The following is a 20,109-nucleotide window of genomic DNA, read 5'->3' on the forward strand; positions in this document are numbered from 1 at the left end:
TAACACGGCTACTCTGAAACCTGGCTGAGATTTGCAATTGCATAAAAGGCAAGAGGCTGAAACTGTATCTGAGCAAGAGAGAGCTAATGCTGGTAGGGAAAAGGCAACATTTTGAAAAGTTAGTGACCACCATAAGATCTCCCACTCTCAAGATGCTCTTCAGTGGTCATCTTGATTCATAACTTGAACATCCTCTTGGGCACTCAACTAGCTACAGCTGAAAATACCACCTTCAATCTGAGGCTGGCAAGAAAGTTGTTTCCCTTCATGTGGGATGATGACTTGGATACAGTGATTATGCCTTTGTGACTTCCAAGCTGAACTATTGCACCTCACTGTATGTGGGGATGAGTGCATTCCCCTTAAAAAAGCTCCAACTTGTCCAAAACTTAGAAGCCTGACTTCTGTGCAGCACTGGCTGCTGAGGCACATCACCCTGATGCTCCACTCACTACGCTGGCTCCTCATTCAAAGTAGCAGCTCTCATCTTTAAGACCACCCAAAGCATTAAACTAAGTTATGTAAACATTTGGAAACAATGATTTCCTTTGACAATGTCCACAGCAAAGATTAAACTGTATAAGGCAAGAGTCCTGCTCTTGAGAGCAAAGGAAAGAGCTTTCTTGGCAACTGGATCAAGATTATTTAACTCCCAGAGGAAGTGACAGTGCCCATGGATGACTTTCAGTATGAAATGCAACTTGCCTCTTCAGGCTAGCCTTTGGACAGCGAGAGCTACTCAGAAAAAGTAGAAGTGGGGAGAGAAATTCTCTCACACACATTTGAAAAGAAAAAAAAAACATTCCCACAACCCCTTGCAGAGGAGGGTGAAAGCTACTCTGCTGTGGGACTCTTTCTTGCTTTAGTTCTTTTTTTGAGAGGCACTCGGATAGAGGGATTGCAAATAAGAAGCAGGATAGACAAACAGCCATGTAGGCTAAGTATGGAAGAAGGGTATAGGAACTGTGTGCTTGAACTTCTGACTTTGGTTGGCTCTTTACATAGAGAATACAAAACAGAGTATTTAATACTTGTGTCGTAGGGACCTTCTAAAAGAGAACCATTTTGTGCTTCAGTTCTTGAGGGATGTTATTGTTGTGGAAGGCTTAATTTTTTGGTCTTGCTTTTTGTGAGAGCACATATCTAAGCTATCCATTATTTTTGTATAATGTTTCAAGTTTGGTAGCTTAGGCAAAGTTTCAGAATTTGTGGCTGTCAGTTGTTTGTTTCTAAATCTCATAAACTTACTGAATGCAAGGTAAGATGTAAAATGGCAATGCCAGTGTTACAATGGAGAATACAATTCTTGTGCTGTTGACACAAGAGTTTCATAGATAATTGAGCTTGACCTGTATGCCTGTTTTAATATTTCATTTGTTCTGGGCTATTATTAGTCACATCCTTTTTGACTGTAAATGTTGTTTTTTTAAAAATGTGACTAAACTGCTATTTAACCCTGCTACAGTAATGTGACAGTAGGCTAGTCCAGGCAGGTAGCATTCACTTGGTAACTAGCGTACTTAATCAGCTTGCTTCAACCTGCAGCAAATTAAAGCTTTGTGAGCTCTAGCGCATAAGTGATAAAAGCAGCTTGCATCGTGGATAAAAATTAATAGGGCATTTCCGGTGTACTCACTACCGTAAATGAAATCTCAGCCTTATGATTTATTCTTGGCTTTTGGTTAAAGATAGATCAAATGTACACCATCCTTAAGTTTTTACAACCTAATTAGGGGGTGGAGCGGGGTGTGTGTGTGTGTGTGTGTAAAAATATAATTTAAATTACCCCGTGGCCAAGAAAACAACAAAATAGTAATTGTGTTTTGTAGGATATGGCAAACATTTTTTCTATTCTGTAATCACTCTGTAGAGGAATCGTAGCAAACCGCAAATCTAGAACCATCCTGATACGAATCAATAATGCTGGTAGAGAACCAAAGCTTTTGCCACGGTCATATTCTACAGAGGTTGAAATTGTTGCCAAACAAAACCTAGCATGATAATTTCAGATCTGTTCAAACTGCCCAGAAAATGATTGAAAACCTTTGGTTGACTTCATAGATTTTAAGACCAGAAAGAATCATCCTAATAATGTAATCTGACATTCCTGCATAACATAAATGTCACCCATTAATTCCTGTATCAAGCCCAATCATTTGTAGTTAACTAAAGAGGACATAACTATTTGGCTACATATTAATGGAAATTAAACTTCTTAATAGGTATCTATTTTTAAAGAAAGAATTCAAAATTTATTTCAAAGTGCTGATTTTTTTTTACTTTTTTTAAATTAGTCATTTTTCTTAAATTTTGGAGGTTTTTTTTTAAAGCCACCTTTTTATAAAGCACTTTAGATCAGAGCATAAAAATATTCCTGTGTTTTATGAAAGATAATTATCTAAATTAGTCAATGATGAAATCTCTTGACATACCTTTTTTCAGATTTTCCAAGAAATGAGATTGCAGCAAGTTTAGGGCCCCAAACAAGAGAGACAACGATCAGCAGCTAAACTGCACCCAGGCAGCATTAGGGATAGAACCCAGAAAAGAACACAGGATCCCTGCCATTTTAGCTAGAGGAGAAACTTATAATTGTGGAGTATTGGGGGTTATAGCCCTCTGGACTAGAGGAAGACATAGGAGTAACATTTTCAAAAGTGCTTAAGCAATTTAGGTTTTTAAGAATCTAAGGGCCAAATTTTCAAAGGTATTTAGGCACCTAAAGATGCTGATAGATGCCTCATGGGATTTACAGAAGCACCTAAGCAAGTTAGGCACCTGACTCCCATCAAAATCAATCATCCTGAAGAGAATTGTGCTCAAGATGGAAAACTTTCTGGCTGAAGAACAAGCCAGGGTTAGATCCAAAAGAGTTACAGTGGAGCAAATATTTAGTCTGCCTGTGCTATGCGAGAAAGTGTTGGCGAATGATGGGAAAGTGGTCCATGTCTTTGTGGATTTTTCTAAGATGTTTGACAGGATAAGGTACAAACCTCTTTGAGCTATCCCGCGGCTGGTCAGACTTGGTGGAGATGTAACAAGGCTGATACAAATTCTTTGTGAAAGTGCAAGGGCTTCAGTGTTCATAGGGTGTGAGCAAAGTAGTTGATTTGATTTAAGGATAGGTGTCAGACAGGGCTGCATGCTATCACCAATGCTCTTCCATTGTTCTCTTGAAGAAATGTTAAGATGAGCCACTGATGGAAATTTACAGGCGGGCATATTCATTGGTGGATTAAAAATTAGTCATCTGTGTTTTGCTGATGATATTGACCTGATTGGATTATTGCAAGAAGGGGTGCAAAAATTGCCAGAAAGAGCAGTAGTGGAATACGTTAGGTCTAAAGATGAAAAAACAAAGACAATGGTGACATCTAAGTCTATTAAATAGGTGATACTTCTATCCAAATCTGTAGAGGAAGAAAGCTGCTAAGTGTCCTATTTCCTTAGCAGTGTATTGAATAATTTAAATACCTGGGTACTATGACTATAATGGATGCTAAACATCTCTTGGAGAGCCAACTTCGAGTTGGACTTGGGACACTGCTGTAGCGACTTTCAGCCGACTTTCAACAGTCTAAGCAAGTGTGTTACCATGAAGTGTAAAAATGAAATCGCTGCAGCCTCTTGTCTTCAGCATCTTGCTATATGTACGCGAGATGTGGATGCTAAGGAAACAGGACATTAAGAGGCTTTCTGCTTTGAAATTGAAATGGTGATTGCTGCACAGTAACTATACTTCTCACATGACAAATGATGAGGTAGGTAATCGCCCAAATTTAAAGCATAACTGGAGTGATATCTGATATCAGTTTAGTCAGACAAAGAAAACTTGAGTTTGTGGAACCTGTGGGTTGGATGAGCAGAGGAAGAGTGTCAAAGCAAGTTTTGCAGGGATTGGTGCCAGGACATGGGGCACCCGCAGTGAGTGTGGTTCATCAGTGTGGCTGAGAGCATGGGATGCAATATGGCACACTTTCAAGGCTGTGTGAAGACTTGCAAAATGTTGAGGAAGATTGCTGGCCAATGACTCCTGCATGCTGTGTTTATTGTTCATTGTGATGTGAGTCTATGGGGCTTTGTACTGTGAGAGAATATGTGTGTTTATGTACTTATGTTGAGTAGTACTTTCATTCACACTGAAATTAATGAGTCTGTTCTTGGAGCAAGGTACAGAATTGGATCCTCTAAGATTATTTCCTCATATTACTGGATATTTAACTGTCATGTCTTTCAGGCAATTGCTGTCTTTACTGTTACTGTTTCATTCATTTTAAATGTAGGCGTGTGATAATAGCTAATAGATACCTCTTCTTTTCCCTTAGGATTGATTAATAGATATTCTTCCTACACTGACTGCAAGTTCACCAGCACAGCTGAATTCCTGGGTGTAGATGTTTAAATGGGAGGCATAACATATGTCTTCAGTATTAGTGTTAATTAAACTTTATACATAGAGATTCCATGTTAACAAATTGATTTTTTTAAAATATAATTATTATTTACATAATTATTGATGCTCTTCACATAGGAGAGGATGTTGCAATATAAGCCTATTAACAGTAATTGTACAATGATGGTTGCTTTTTTCCTAAATAATTTTCATGTGATGAATTATTTTAATTTTTCAGTCTTTATCTTGGTATCATTCATTCAGACTTCTGCAGTGCAGTTTTTAACCCAAAAAGCAAAACTATTCTGAAATGAGACAATTACATTAATAAATAATTGCTGTTTTGTTGCAGATGACTATAGCTGCATCGGGGCTCACTTATCCTTGCCATCGACTTACAGTAGGAAGAAGATCTTCACCTGCACAAACCAGAGAACAGTCAGAGGAGGTAAGAAAAATCTGTCAGCTTTAAAAATATACTCTAGGAGGGAATGGCCAGAAGCCTGTTCTGCACTGGTCATTGTCTCCTCTGGTGTTGACTACTGTGGACACACAAAATGAATCAATCTACAATACCTGTACAAGATATTCAGTAGAAAGAAAGAAGAAGTGGAGCTGATGGAAATGAGGGAACAACCAAAGCAAGGGAGTCATAGTGAGGTACTATTAAAAATAATCAAAAGAAAACTAAAAAGTAAAATGTATATAACTTTTGAATCCTTATAGCCAGTACAGTTAGTGACACCTGTAGTTAAAGTTGCCTGATGTAGTCCCTGATAAGCTTCTGCTTTCAGTTGCTTATAACTTTGAGAGAGTATTTGGGCTGAAATTTTCCCTGCTTGCCTTTCACCTCAGGTTGAATTTAAAATAGGCACCTTGACAATTTAAACATTTTTTCCAACCATTTTATGTAGAGTGCTCTAGCCCTAGCTTGATGGGCAAAAAGGATGTGTGTTTCAATCTTATTAGCACAGTCGACCTGGTTTACTATAGTTGTAAACCACTGTCAAGATGCAAGCTAACACTCTTAAAACTGTATTAGCCTAGGTTCCCTCTTACTAAATACTGTGGTAATCTGCTGGCTAGAGGTGAACTGGATTAGTCTGGTTTACACATCAGCAACAGAATTGTTAACTAAGTTCAATAATAAGGCTTAATCTTGCCCTGTGTTACACCTATACAACCTTATTGAAAAAAGCTGAAGTTTGATTTCCTAAAATGTTTTATGAATCTAAAGTATTAAATCTGTGTGATTTGCACAGTTGAGAGAATTGAAAATAGTGGGTTCTTCTTCAAGGAGTGTCCCTATAGGTGCTTCACTTGAGGTGTCTTGGTGCCCTGCGCTTGTAATTGGAGATTTGTAGTAGCAGTGCCCCTGTTGGCTGCGCACGCGCGGTAGCCATCTTGTGCCATTCCGAGTCGCCACTTAGCTTCTGCAGTCAACCATCCCTCAGTTCCTTCTCTACCACCTTTGGCTTGAGTCGGAGCAACAGCAGTGCCCGTCTATCTTGTGAATTGCTTATATTACCATCTTTATTTATCCTTTTTGCCAGTTTTCATCCGTTTTCTAATCCTTATTTACCCATTAAAATATATATATTGTTTGCCCCACCACCACCAGCAGGTCCCCGCCGATGGTGATCTCACCACGACCGTTTCTGTAGATCTGGACCTCCTCAGGCATTCCTGGTTCCCCCGCCTTTAAACATTGCCTGACCTGCAGGCTATCTATTCCTGTATCGGATGGTTTCGCTCAGTGCATCCACTTTCTCGGGGAAACCCATATACCACAGAAGTGTCCATGTTGCAAAAAATTATCTGCCAGGACACTGAAAGCCAGGGACCTCCAACTAAAATTATTAATGATGGAGAAATCCCTCAGGCCAGCCTCTGACCCAGAGTCCAGGACTCCTCCTGGTCAACCATCTCCAGCAGCAGGGCTCCACACAAACCATGTAAAAGGACCCTGCATCGAAGAAGGAGACCAAACATTGGTCACAGTCATCGTCATAGAGAGATTCCCCCAAAGAAGAAGCGGTCTCCTGGCGAGAAATCTGCCCCAATACCGACAGCACCGAGAACCTCGGACCGAGAGGCACCGGGACTGTCCGGTACTGAGATGTCGTGAGGAGCCACGGCACCGACACCGCCAGGCTCTCACTCAGGTGCACGAGCTAAAACTAGGCTCCCTAGCTCGGCACCAACAGTGCTGAAGAACGCCTTGGCACCAGCTAGTGTAATGGCGCCACCTGCTGCATATACACAGCCTTACAAGACCTCGGCACTGTCAGAGCATACTACACTGCCATCCATGGCACTGACCTTCCTGGTACCGCAACTTTTTACCAGACAGGCGGACCTGGCAGTCTCCTCCATGCCGGAAATACCCCTCTTTGGCACCAACAGTACCCCAGTCAGACCAGGACCGAGGGGAATAGGCACTCCTAGCGGACGTGCACCTCCACTGTCTAGTGATGAGGATGAAGAGGATGATTCAGGTCTTTATACCCCTTGTCATTCCTCCCCAAAACTGGGAAGCTCTCACCAACAACCTCTTATGCCTGGGTAAAGCTGGTAGGCACAACCATAGATACCACCACCCGTTTTTATGCCACCCAATTGGCCATACTGGGACCTGTGGGCAATCTACAGAGCACAAAATCTTAAACTCCCCAACCCACCAACATCAAGGGCCACTCCCCTTCACCCATGAGCCCACCACCATCGGAGGCCCAGGAGGAAGAGGGAGAGGAGCCATAAGAGGCTACTGAAGGCAAGACACTGCCACCCACCCATATTTCATCCTCGTCTCAGGACGAAACAATTATGCCACCGCCTCCCACCACAGGAGATGACTTCAAGTCCTTCCAGGACTTATTCAAAAGAGTTGCACAATCCCTGGACATCTCTTTTGCAGAGCTGCTAGAGACCCAGCACAAACTTAGTGACATCCTGCAGTCAACCCCATTAGCAAAGATAGCTCTGCCCATTAACGCTGCTAAAATAGATCTTTCAAAGATAATATGGCAGACAATGGCCACTGTCCCACCCTCCTGTAACCTCTCGGACAGAAAATATTATGTACCAGTGAAAGGGGCTGAGTTCTTATTTACTCACCCGGCTCCAAATTCACTGGTCGTAGAGGCAATAAACCAAAAGGTGAAAATAACACCAGTCAAAAAGCACCCCTTATGACAAAGACTGGAAAAGGCTTGATCTCTTCGGATGCAAAGCCTATTCCTCGGCCTTACTGCAATTTCTCATAGCAAACTACTCTGCTCTGTTGGCAAAATAAACCTACAGCTTGTTCAATAAAATAACATCTGTTGTTGAACAAATACCGGACGAGTCAAAGGAGCAGTACAAAGCTAACACTGCAGAGGGCTCTTTAATTACCAAAACAGCACTGCAGGCCTCCCTTGATTCAGCTGACATGGCAGCTCATTCCATCGCCACGTCCATGGTCATGAGTCAAGCATCATGGCTCCACCTCTCTGGATTTATAACCCACATTTCTGGAAACCACAGATGCATCCCTATATACCTTAAAGGACTTGAGAACCACCCTGAAGACCTTAGGTATTTACGTCTCCCCAAACAAGAAAAAACAGGACAGATTTTCTACCCAAAGATTCCGTCCCTCCCCATACTCCCAGCCCCAGAGACAATACGATCAACGCCGCAAGCAAAAATAAGCGAGGTGTAGGCAGAACCAGGATCAACCTGCCACATCTCAACCTTCAACATCCTGTCAATCATTTTGAAGTATTGGTCGAGCGCTCGAGACCTCTATTTTCTCCCATGCCGGATTATCAGATGACCTCCTGTCTCTTTGGAGACCACCTGCTACCATACTACCCAGTCTGGAACAACATCACTACAGAAAAATGGGTGCTGGAAATCGTCCAGAAGGTTACTCTATCCCATTTATTTCTACTCCCCGCTACCCACCCACCTTCCCCGTCCCTCTTCAGGGACCCCTCTCATGAGATCCTGTTGCAGCAGGAAATAAACCATCTCCTGCAACTAGGAGTACCACTCCAACACAGGGGAAGAGGGTTTTATTCCCATTATTTTCTGATGCAGAAAAAGAACGGGTACTGGAGACCCATTCTGGACTTACGCAAACTCAACAAGTTTGTAAGGATGCAACACTTCAGAATGGTTACCCTGGCAACCATAATTCTGGCATTAGAGAAAGGAGATTGTCTCTTCCCTTGACCTACAGGACGCCTACTTTCACATCACTATTCATCCAGCACACAGATGATTTCTGCGCTTCACACTAGGCCATCAACATTACCAATACACAGTACTACCCTTTGGCTTGTCGACAGCCCCAAGGGTATTCTCCAAAGTCCTAGCTGTCGCTGCAGCTCACCTCCGCAGGCTAGGGGTAATGATCTTCCCATACTTGGTGCTCTTATGAGGCAGTTGTCCAACTTGGCAGATGGCAGTACAAGGTCCACCAGCCTAGGGTTTCAAATAAACATCCAAAAGTCCCTGTTCCCTGTGCAACAACTAGAGCTTATAGGGGCCTATCTTGACTGTCCCGCAGCACAAGCGAGATTACTCCAATAGCGATTCCTCAGCCTAACCAGGCTGATAACAATGATCACAGACAGCCCCCAAACATCCTCCAGGACCCGCCTACAACTCCTTGGGCATATGGCTTCTACAACTTATGTAGTCAAACATTCCCAACTGCATACGAGATGCCTACAGGCCTGGCTCTGCACCTGCTATATACCACACACGTATTCCCTCCACAAACGGCTCACTATGCCCCACAGAGTGAAGAATTCCCTCAAGTGGTGGATGCAACCGCAAAACATCTGCTCGGGGGTTTCATTTCAACAAAAATCTCCCACTATAACAATCACCACAGATGCCTCCCTACTGGGATGGGGAGCCCATCTGGACAACACCGCTATCCAGAGACGCTGGTTCCCCGTGGAAACCAACCTACATATAAACATTCTAGAGCTCTAAGCAGTCAGAAAAGTATCCAAACACTTCCTTCCGCGTATTTGCAACAATACCATCAAAGTCCTCAAGGACAACACAGTCTGCATGTTTTATATAAACCAACAGGGCGAAGCTCAATCATACCCTCTTTACATTGAGGCACTACACCTATGGCAATGGTGCATATCCAACAAAATTGACATTTCTGCAGCTTACCTGCAAGGGCTTCAGACCATCTGAGCAGACACTTCTCACAAATCCACGAGTGGGAGATGGAATACCCGACCCTTGTGACCATATTCAACAAGTGCGGGTTCCCTACTATAGATTTATTCGCAACAGCTCACAATACGAAATGCCTTCAGTATTGCTCCCAAGCAGGGCTCGGGCACCACTCACTGAGCAAATGCCCTCCTCACAAAATGGGAAGTACCACTAATATACGTGTTCCCCCCGATTCCTCTATTAAGCCGGGTGTTACACAAAATCAGACAGGATAAGGGCAGGGTCATACTCATTGCACCCACGTGGCCCAGACAGACCTGGTTCCCATACCTAACACAGGTGGCGATGAACCTACTTCGAACTCTTCCACAACTTCCTCACCTCCTGACACAGGACACCGGCCACATCATTCACCCCAACCTAACGGTTCTCCGCCTCAAGGCCTGGTTACTCCATGGCTAGCAGCGTTGGATCAGAATTACTCTGAGGAGGTTAAAGACATTCTCTTGAATAGTCGCAAACCAAGCACACGCAAAACTTACACTCATAAGAGGATATGTTTCTGCACCTGATACGAGGCTCATCATATGTCTCCTGATTCTGCCCCTCTACCCAGAGTCCTGCACTATATACTAGGCCTTAAAAAGGCAGGCCTCTCGAATAGCTCCATAAAGGTACACTTAGCAGTGATCACCTCACTACATGATAAGGTAGATGGAACCACGATCTTTGCTCATCCAACAACTAATCGATTCTTAAAGGGCATGACCAACATCTACCCTCCCCTAAAACACCCTACTCCTATATGGGACCTTAACCTCATGCTATACACCCTCATGGGGAAACCATTCGAACCCCTTGCGACTTGCTCACTGCTACATCTATCGATAAAGGTCTCCTTCCTTTTCGCAATCACTTCAGCAAGAAGAGTAGGGGAACCAGGGGCACTAATGGCACACCTGACATATACTACATTCCATAAAGACAAAGTGATCCTAAGACCCCACCCTAAATTTATACCTAAAGTAGCCTCTTCATTTCATTTAAACCAACACATTTACTTACCTTTGTTTTTTCCGAAACCCCACACCGACACTAGGGAGGCATCCCTTCACACACTCGACGTCCGTAGAGCTCTGGCCTTCTACCTAGAAAGAACAGACATTTAGAAAATAGTCATGTCTCTTTCTCTCAGTCACAGAGCAATCGAAGGGTAAGGCTATCTCTAAACAAAGACGATCTAAGTGGATTTCTGGCTGTATCCACCTGTGCTATCATCAGGGCAACATCCATGCTCCATCTGAGATTTGTACGCATTCCACCAGAGCGCTATTCACATCAGTAGTGTTCCTCAACAATGTACCTATCGTAGACATTTGCAGGGTAGCTACCTGGGCCTTTACCAAAACTTATGCCCTGGAACAACATTCCTCTCCCGACACTCAGTTCGGATTCTGTGCTATCCGCCATCAACAAAGATACTCTGAAGCCCCTCCTTCCATCGGGGATACTGCTCCATAGTCACATAAAGTGGAGCACCCCAAGGGACACTCCTCGAAGAAGAAGAGAAGGTTACTTACCTTGTGCAGTAACTGAGTTTCTTCGATATGGTTGTCCCTGTGGGTGCTCCACTACCCTCCCTCCTCCCCTCTACTTGGGAGTTTCATGCTGGTTCTCTGGGGTAGAGAAGGAACTGAGGGACAGTTGCCTGCGCACGCTAAGTGGCCACTCGGAGTAGCGCGACACAACTACCATGCGTGCGTGGCCACCCGGGGCAGTGTTACCACAAATCTCCGATTACAAGCGCAGCGCGCCAAGACACCTAACGTGGAGCACCCACAGGGACAACCATCTCGAAGAACCTCCGTTGCTGACAAGGTGAGTAACCTTCTCTTTCCACAGGGGTAATGAATGACAGAATCTTACTGAGGACTGATCATGAGCCAGCAATCACGTGGCTTGGTTTTAAGATCCTACTTTGCATTAGGAGGGCTGATAATTGGAATTTATCATTCTTGCACTTGAAAACTGAGTAAATTGGCTCTGTAAATCTTTGAGGGGGAAAAATAAAGATAAAGCCCTGCAAATCAATGGCACATCAAGAGAAAGAACACACATGTATAATGAAATTGAAAAGCAACAAATTTAAAACTGAAAAAGAAATACTTGTTTTACGACAAAATGTGATTAATCTGTGGAACTCACTGCCACAAAGGATTATTTAAGAAAACGTGAAGTCTTATTGCTCCTCAAGCCACTCATGCAGGGCATGGTGTTTTAGGCATTGTCTACACTTAAAATGTAGCTCAACATACCTACAGCAGTCAGGAATGTGAAAAATCCACAATGCTGTGTGCTGTAGCTATGCTTACCTATCCCCCGGTGCAGACGGAGGTAGGTCAATGAAAGACTGGTTCTTCGACCCAGTTACTATCACTCAGAGAAGTGGAGTTCCTATAGCAATGGAAAAGCCTCTTCTGTCACAGTAGTCTGTGTCTACGCTATGGGGTTACAGTGGCATATCTGTGGCTCCATAGCTGTGCTGCTGGAGCACCTGGAGTGTAGACATTGCTTCACATGTGATTGGTTGGTGGCTGGCTGGTGTGTGTGGGGATGGGAGACATGGATGTATGGAATTCTGGGTTTCTCTTGTTGTGGTTCCTGTTGTCTGTTTGCACTGAAGTTGTGACATTGTAACAGCATTGGTTTTTCCTAGCATACGTTCCAGTGGCTCTTCCTTTTCTTTCTGTAATAACGTCATCACAACTCCTAAATTGGGAATGGTGGGAAGGATAGTCCTTGCAAGGAAGTCACTTAAAGGGCAATTTAGCATAAGATGGTTGGGGGGAGAAGGCCTCCTGAACCATTTTTATGTCAGAAGATGTGGGATGTCGCTCTTGCAGAATCCAGAACAGTTGACCGTTGAAGGCAGCTGGTGGAGGCACAGCAAGATTGAGGGGGACCTGAGTTCTCGGTACAACAGCTTTGTGTGTCCGTCTACACATTGATGCGTATAAGTGGTTAGCCTGGTGGCCACTGAGAGTACCATAGTCTGGTAAGCCAGAGCAGGACCCAGGGTTCCTGGATTTTGTGATTTTGGGAATTGGGTTAGGTTAGGTCCCATCCCAAGAGTTTTGAGGACTACCTCCCACTAAAGCTATGCCAACACTGTGCTGCAGTACAGACTACAGGGAGAGAATCGCAGAGGGCCCCCAAGTGTTGTGATCTGCAGTGCTATATTTGCAGGCACGCGTTTTTATTTATATAAAGAAAGGTATTTTCAGTATTTACTTGTTTATTTCAGCATTAAATTCACTATGGGTGCCTTAACTATGTAACAGAGGCTTTTTTTTTTTTTTTTTGAATAGCAATGCACGGATGTTCATATGGTGAGTGACAGCGATGGAGATGACTTTGAAGATGCTACAGAGTTTGGAGTTGATGATGGAGAGATGTTTGGTATGGCATCATCTGCCTTGAGGAAATCTCCAATGAGTAAGTATTGAAAATTTACATACTGTTAACTATGCAACACTGTAGTGAAAGCGACAAGAACTGAAGGATTTAAACAGTAATAGACAAGAAAATATCCTTAATTTCCCTGTTGATCCCACTTGTTATTTTCTAGGATACTGTTAGAACGACATGCTATATTTCTGTGCCTATTTTTTTTTTTTAGTTTTGTGCTGCTTTGTGCCACTTTCACCCTAAAGGGAGGAGACAGAACTGAGAAGAGGCAAAAAGATACAGCTTAGAATTAATGCATTCTGGACACAGTCTATAGCAGATGGTGAAAAAAGCCCATAATGGGAACGTTAGAAGTGCTATACCAGTTCAGTCTATGATTGCTTTCTCTGATGCTGACTAATAGTGGATGCTTCAGAAAGAAACCTGATAATGGGCAACTATGGATTATCTTCCCATGGGGGACATTCCTTCCTATCCCTTTTTTTCCCCCTATTGCCTGAAGCATGAAAGTTTAACTCTGTTATAAATGCATATCTAATGTCACTGTGGATTTTCTTATTAGCTATGTAAATGACTATTCTTTAAAATTCTACTGTGCTTTTCATATTAATATCTAGTGACAGTGTGTTCCCCATGTTAATTTCATGTTGCATAAAATATTTCCTTTTATGGGTGTTAGCCTTTAATTTCATTGGGTGATTCTTTGCTCTCGTATGAGGGTAAATAGGAGTGCCCGGTTACCTTATCTATGCCATTCATTATTTATATATCTCTCTGTCAATGTTGTTGACTTTAGGGTATGTCTACACTGCGATAAAAAACCCACAACACTGAGTCTGAGATCAGCTGACTCGAGCTCAGGCTGCAGGGCTATAAAATTGTAGTGCAGACATTCAGGCTTGGGTTGGAGCCCAGACTCTCTCAGACCTTCCCTCATCATGGGGTCTCAGCACCTCGTCTCCAATCTGAGCCTGAACATCCACACTGCAATTTTATAGCCAGGCAGATCGAGTCTCACAAGCCCAAGGCAGCTGACCTGGGCCAGCCACACCAATGCTGTGGGTCTTTTATCATAGTATAGATTTACCCTTAGGGGCTTCCTTAGGGTCTAATTATGTTGCTAAGTCATAGTGCTGAAATTTATTTTAAGTTTATTCACAAGTTAAAAATTTCTCACTAATGAAACAGTTTCTCAGCTCTTCCAAGTAGGCTTCTTTATTCTAATATGTTAAAATAGATCCAAAGAGAAACTGAAATGCAGATCAGTGATGTGCCACATTACAGGTGAGCTCAGAACTTCACCGTTTAGAATGGCCCTCGATATATTCATGGAAGTATTTGTAAATTTCGTGTTCATCCAAAGGGACATCCTATCAGTAACCTTTGGTGAAACTTATGGACTTTCCCCATGGGCACTTAGAAAGTTTTAAATATGAAAAATTAAGGAAGCAAAAAATGATTTTTGTGGTCTGTGTTATTAAAAACTTTTTCTTCCAGATGACATCAATATATATTTGTACTTGTTTTTTTAAAGTGCCAGAAAATGCTGAAAATGAAGGAGATGCCTTATTACAATTTACGGCAGAATTTTCCTCAAGGTAAACTTAGGTTATTAACGGTGTAAGACAGATAGTGATTTGTGCTACACTGTAACTATAATTTGTCAGGCAATTCAAGTAAAAGTAAAATAAATATAAATATTTCCTTATCTGGCATAGGCCAGATTCTGCCTTACTTACATTGACTTGAGTGAGAGGCCATTTGTGGAGTAAGATTCTATTCAGTGTGAGTTAAGATGGCAGGTTCTGTCTTTAATTGAGAGGCCACTTTCTTTATATCACTCCTGAATTCCACAAGGGAGTAGAGGGATAACTAAGATACTGACTATAAACAGTAGCACTGTTAATTTAATGAAAATGAGCTCTTTCTAACTGAAAAGCTGATGACTGCAGGAAAATAATATACTTAGTTGCCATGAGAGTTTTAAGAATAACGGAGTAGCTGAACAATAAAAATTACTAGTTAAATGTGTAAAAGTTTTGCTTTTTAGAATTTATATACAGTATATCTGAAACAATTCACTGTTAAACAGTTTCCTTATTTCACCACACAAGTGGCACCCTTTGGCAGCCAATAAAGTGAACCTGGTGTATAGTTTGCTACCATGTTAACTTTTATAAAGCATTTGTAGCTTCTTTGGGATGAAAAGCTTTCCATATGTTTATGGTATAATTAAGATGTTATTAAACAAGAATAACACTCAATCAACCAGTAAGAATATAATAGTGAGGAGAAATAGAACTATGATTGAGAAATAGTACTTAAAATTTACACATTAACTTGTAAATATGGCAGTTTGTGAGAGCAGTCAGTTATGATAGAGAAGTTCATAAGGTCAACAATCCTATACAAAAACTTCAGAGGGTAGAGGAGACATTTAAGAGTTTAGCCAATGCATCTATTTAAAAGGAATTTAAACAGAGCTGAAACTGAAGAAAATTACTTACGCTTTATTTTTATTAATTGAATCTTTGTGATTTTGAAATAGATATGGTGACTGCCATCCTGTTTATTTTATTGGGTCACTAGAGGCTGCTTTTCAAGAAGCCTTCTATGGAAAAGCCAGAGATGTAAGTGTGTGTTAACGTTACACTATTTCTATTAGAAGGAAAGTGGTAAAAGGGCTAAATATTACATTTTACACTATGCCAAAAAAGTTATGATTTTTGCTACATTACTAGTAAGCAGTTTCATACTTTTACATGATTGACTGAAGTGTTCACCCTGCATGTTATGGGAATGACGGGGATAACTCACACTTGCCAACTGTTCTGTTTTTGTCCTGGACTGGCCTTGCTTACATAACCGATCCCTGGCTTTGATGGCTTTGGCCAAAGTTCTAGCAGTCACCTGAGCTTCTAGGCTTTTTTCTATAAGTGTTGGTCTCCTCTCACTAGATATCACTGTTTGGGAGCCTTGTGGCTGACTGTGACAAGCTGTATATTGGTATCTCTTTTAAATAATGGCTGATACAATCGAATTAGTAAATTTACAGTGTTAAGGCCATTGGGGCAGGAAGTGTGCTGCCTTTTGTATTGCTACGGCATTTACTTAAATACAGAATAGTATTATAGTTTGGAATTTAAGGTTTCTGTTCAGCCAGATAGGCATCTCAGGGTTCTGATGTTCCACATCCATTTGTAAAAGCAGTATTTTCATAAAATAAGAAAGAGAATAGTTGAATGAAGGCCTGATGTCCTGTATCTAGGAGGGTAAGTACTCACTCAACTGTAATAGTCAATACCTAGATAAAGACTAAAGCACAAATAAAAATCTTAAGCAGCTTTAAATTCATCCTTTAGCTATCTTCATATTGGTCCCAAAAGAAATGTGCAAAGTGTGTTTGTCTCTCTTGAATTACTCATATTGAAATCATAGAATCATAGAATATCAGGGTTGGAAGGGACCCCAGAAGGTCATCTAGTCCAACCCCCTGCTCAAAGCAGGACCAATTCCCAGTTAAATCATCCCAGCCAGGGCTTTGTCAAGCCTGACCTTAAAAACCTCTAAGGAAGGAGATTCTACCACCTCCCTAGGTAACTCATTCCAGTGTTTCACCACCCTCTTAGTGAAAAAGTTTTTCCTAATATCCAATCGAAACCTCCCCCACTGCAACTTGAGACCATTACTCCTCGTTCTGTCATCTGCTACCATTGAGAACAGTCTAGAGCCATCCTCTTTGGAACCCCCTTTCAGGTAGTTGAAAGCAGCTATCAAATCCCCCCCTCATTCTTCTCTTCTGCAGGCTAAACAATCCCAGCTCCCTCAGCCTCTCCTCATAAGTCATGTGTTCCAGTCCCCTAATCATTTTTGTTGCCCTTCGCTGGACTCTCTCCAATTTATCCACATCCTTCTTGAAGTGTGGGGCCCAAAACTGGACACAGTACTCCAGATGAGGCCTCACCAATGTCGAATAGAGGGGAACGATCACGTCCCTCGATCTGCTCGCTATGCCCCTACTTATACATCCCAAAATGCCACTGGCCTTCTTGGCAACAAGGGCACACTGCTGACTCATATCCAGCTTCTCGTCCACTGTCACCCCTAGGTCCTTTTCCGCAGAACTGCTGCCTAGCCATTCGGTCCCTAGTCTGTAGCTGTGCATTGGGTTCTTCCGTCCTAAGTGCAGGACCCTGCACTTATCCTTATTGAACCTCATCAGATTCCTTTTGGCCCAATCTTCCAATTGGTCTAGGTCCTTCTGTATCCTATCCCTCCCCTCCAGCGTATCTACCACTCCTCCCAGTTTAGTATCATCCGCAAATTTGCTGAGAGAGTGCAATCCACACCATCCTCCAGATCATTTATGAAGATATTGAATAAAACCGGCCCCAGGACCGACCCTTGGGGCACTCCACTTGATACCGGCTGCCAACTAGACATGGAGCCATTGAAATGGTCTGTAAGTATTCCTTGTAACAAAATCTCCACTACTTGCTCTAAGCTAACATTTATTTGACATGTTTGCACACCCCAGCAAGTTTCTTGCAGAATAACTGCTAAATTCAGAGCCTAGTTTCATGAATTTACATGGGTGACAGAGCATAGATTGCTCTAGAGCACTTCAGTAGCAAAATAAGAATTGATCATGACTCGTAGGAGTGATGGATGCTAAAGCATGTTGGCAATGAGGCAACTGAATCAATATAAAAAGATGCTTGATTGAGAGAGTTCACTTTTGACATCTCATCTGAAGTGGTTAAAAGCATATAATTATAAAAACAAAGGGTGTTTTATTAGCGCTCAGAAACCTTTTTTAATTCGGTACAACCCAACTGAATGTTCATCTTCAAAATACTTTTCATATACTATTAACATATAGGATGTGGAAGATGCATTCTATTTCCAGTATTTTTCCAGTGGGTTCAGACCAGATCCTTACCAGGATTATCTAATATGTTTAGCAGTTTACTATTTTTATTACCTTTTTCTTAGAAATGTTGTTTGTACATAGTGACTGAATTTTTCCAAAAAGGCTGAACTATTGATTCCTTTTTGTCTTTAAACCCACATAGCAAGTTGCTACTTTAATTAATATCACATTGCAACATTTCAAATTTTAAAAATGCTTATGAAATAAGTAAAGTTTGCTATTATTGTACTCTACTGCAAAAAATCTTTTCAATATTGTTTAAGAGAACTCAAAATGAAAAAAAGGAGACGCTTTATTCTGTTTTTGATGATTGTTATATTTTCGGTCACTTTATAAAACCTGACGTTTTAATTAAGGAAAAATTTTCAGAAATTGCAAGCTAAATGTCCCATGTTCTAATTTATACTGTGAAGGGCACTTAATTTTGCCAGGGCAACAGATGAGCTTCATGCAGCAGCATTCTTCACTTGAAGTGAGAAATTGAGTTCCAAGAGTAAATAAAAACAAGATTGAAGGTTTAAATCCTCTGCTAGGCTTTTTGAACTTATATACTCATTAAATGTTTATTGGAGTGGTGGGATTATGAAGGATTTGGGGAGCTTCATCAGCTGGTATATAGTTAATCACTAAGTAAAACACTACATTTGATAGAGTGTTTCTCACGATGCCACACTCAATCCATCTTAATGAAAACCGCTTCAGACTGATTTAATTTGAGAGCACTTGGCAGTGAGAGTGCTTATAGATCTTAGCCTTTTTCTTGAGGAATTTGCAGGGCTGTCCAAAGCACTGTACAGTCCAGTTTCAGTGACATACCCCTCAATATCTTTTTTCCTATCTCTATTGCTGACATTTTCTGAAAAAAATCCTAAATTTATATAAATTTGCAGCCTTCTTGCAGAAATATTTGAGATATGATTTTATTAAAGGAATTTACCTAAATCAGTTTGCAGTTACTTTGAAAGTATTCTTTAAAATAATTTCTAAAACTTTCTGTTATAAAAATATGTATTTTAATGGAGGCTTTTCTCTAAATCTTTCACTTACATGTGTCAGAAAGCAGAGACATTTGATACTTTGTTTCAGAAGATATTAAATGAAAAAGAAGCTGTTGCCTACTTTAATTTTAATATAGCTAACCCTGCCTCATTTTTCACTAGTATTTGCATTTTGACTTCTTGACTTTGAGACTTTAAGATAGCTAATATTATGTTTACTTTTAAAGCAACTTTTTCCATGACAATCCCTGTACTAGCTGTGAAGGGGAGAAATATGCCTAAATTCTGCCTTGATTTAAATTCTGTGTATAGATCTGCCTAGATTATGTCAAGTCAGAATTTGGCCCATGATCTTCCTGAAAAATGCCATGAAAGCAACTCTGTACATCAGCTAGTCCTTTGTGCTCAGAAGAAACGTAGCAAATGTACAGCAAACTGTCTTCCCATTAACAACTGTTGTCCTGAGGTAGCTTCTAAAACTTGCTGCATGTTCTGTTATGAGTTCACAAGAAACTTACTGCATATTCAGTACAAAAGAAAGACATTTAGTTTATCAGTTACTGTGTGAGTGTGGTGGGAGTGAGGAAGGGAGACATGGGTTTATTAAAACAAAAAAAGAAATATGGTTGTATGAAACACTTTAGTTTATTCCAACCCAGTGAGGGAAACCTCCATGGTATCATTTTGAGTTTCTAGCCCTATATATTGTAGTTTTACATAATTACTGTATAGGAACATAAGACTAGCTGGACAAGATGGCACAGAGGAAGTGTTAAAAAAAACCAAACAAACAAAAAAAACCCATCATGGACAAGTTTGTTATTACATACTTATGTGGAAGTTTATTCCTAGCTTCAAGCTGTTAGTGGTTGACTTACGTTCTGAAGCATGAGGGAATCTGTTCTTTATAAATGTTTATCGTATGTAATGAGTTACTTCGGGTGGTACTGTTCTTTTTGTGTGTCTTATCTCTCTTTTTGCCCCCCACTAAGTTCTTTGCTTGAATAATTAAAAATTAAAGTATTTCCCTTTTATCAATGATTGCTTGCTTTTCAATTTCAGTAGGTGATCCCTGGATCTTTTATTATGAGAGAGGGTAGAGGATCATTTGATTTACTTTCTCA

The 20,109-nt window shown here is 41.2% G+C and overlaps 1 protein-coding gene across 1 annotated transcript in view; it reads left to right on the plus strand.

The window, feature by feature from the left end:
* FAF1 (Fas associated factor 1) overlaps nt 1–20,109 on the plus strand; it is a 305,800-nt gene that overhangs the window by 198,282 nt on the left and 87,409 nt on the right. The window contains exons 9-12 of the mRNA XM_084638066.1: nt 4,746–4,841; nt 12,955–13,081; nt 14,589–14,652; nt 15,603–15,684. Coding sequence (XP_084494192.1) covers nt 4,746–4,841; nt 12,955–13,081; nt 14,589–14,652; nt 15,603–15,684 — 369 coding nt within the window. The remainder of the gene's footprint in view (nt 1–4,745; nt 4,842–12,954; nt 13,082–14,588; nt 14,653–15,602; nt 15,685–20,109) is intronic.

This window comes from Lepidochelys olivacea, assembly GCF_965140295.1.
Source record: "Lepidochelys olivacea isolate rLepOli2 genome assembly, chromosome: 8".
NCBI lineage: Eukaryota > Metazoa > Chordata > Testudines > Cheloniidae > Lepidochelys > Lepidochelys olivacea.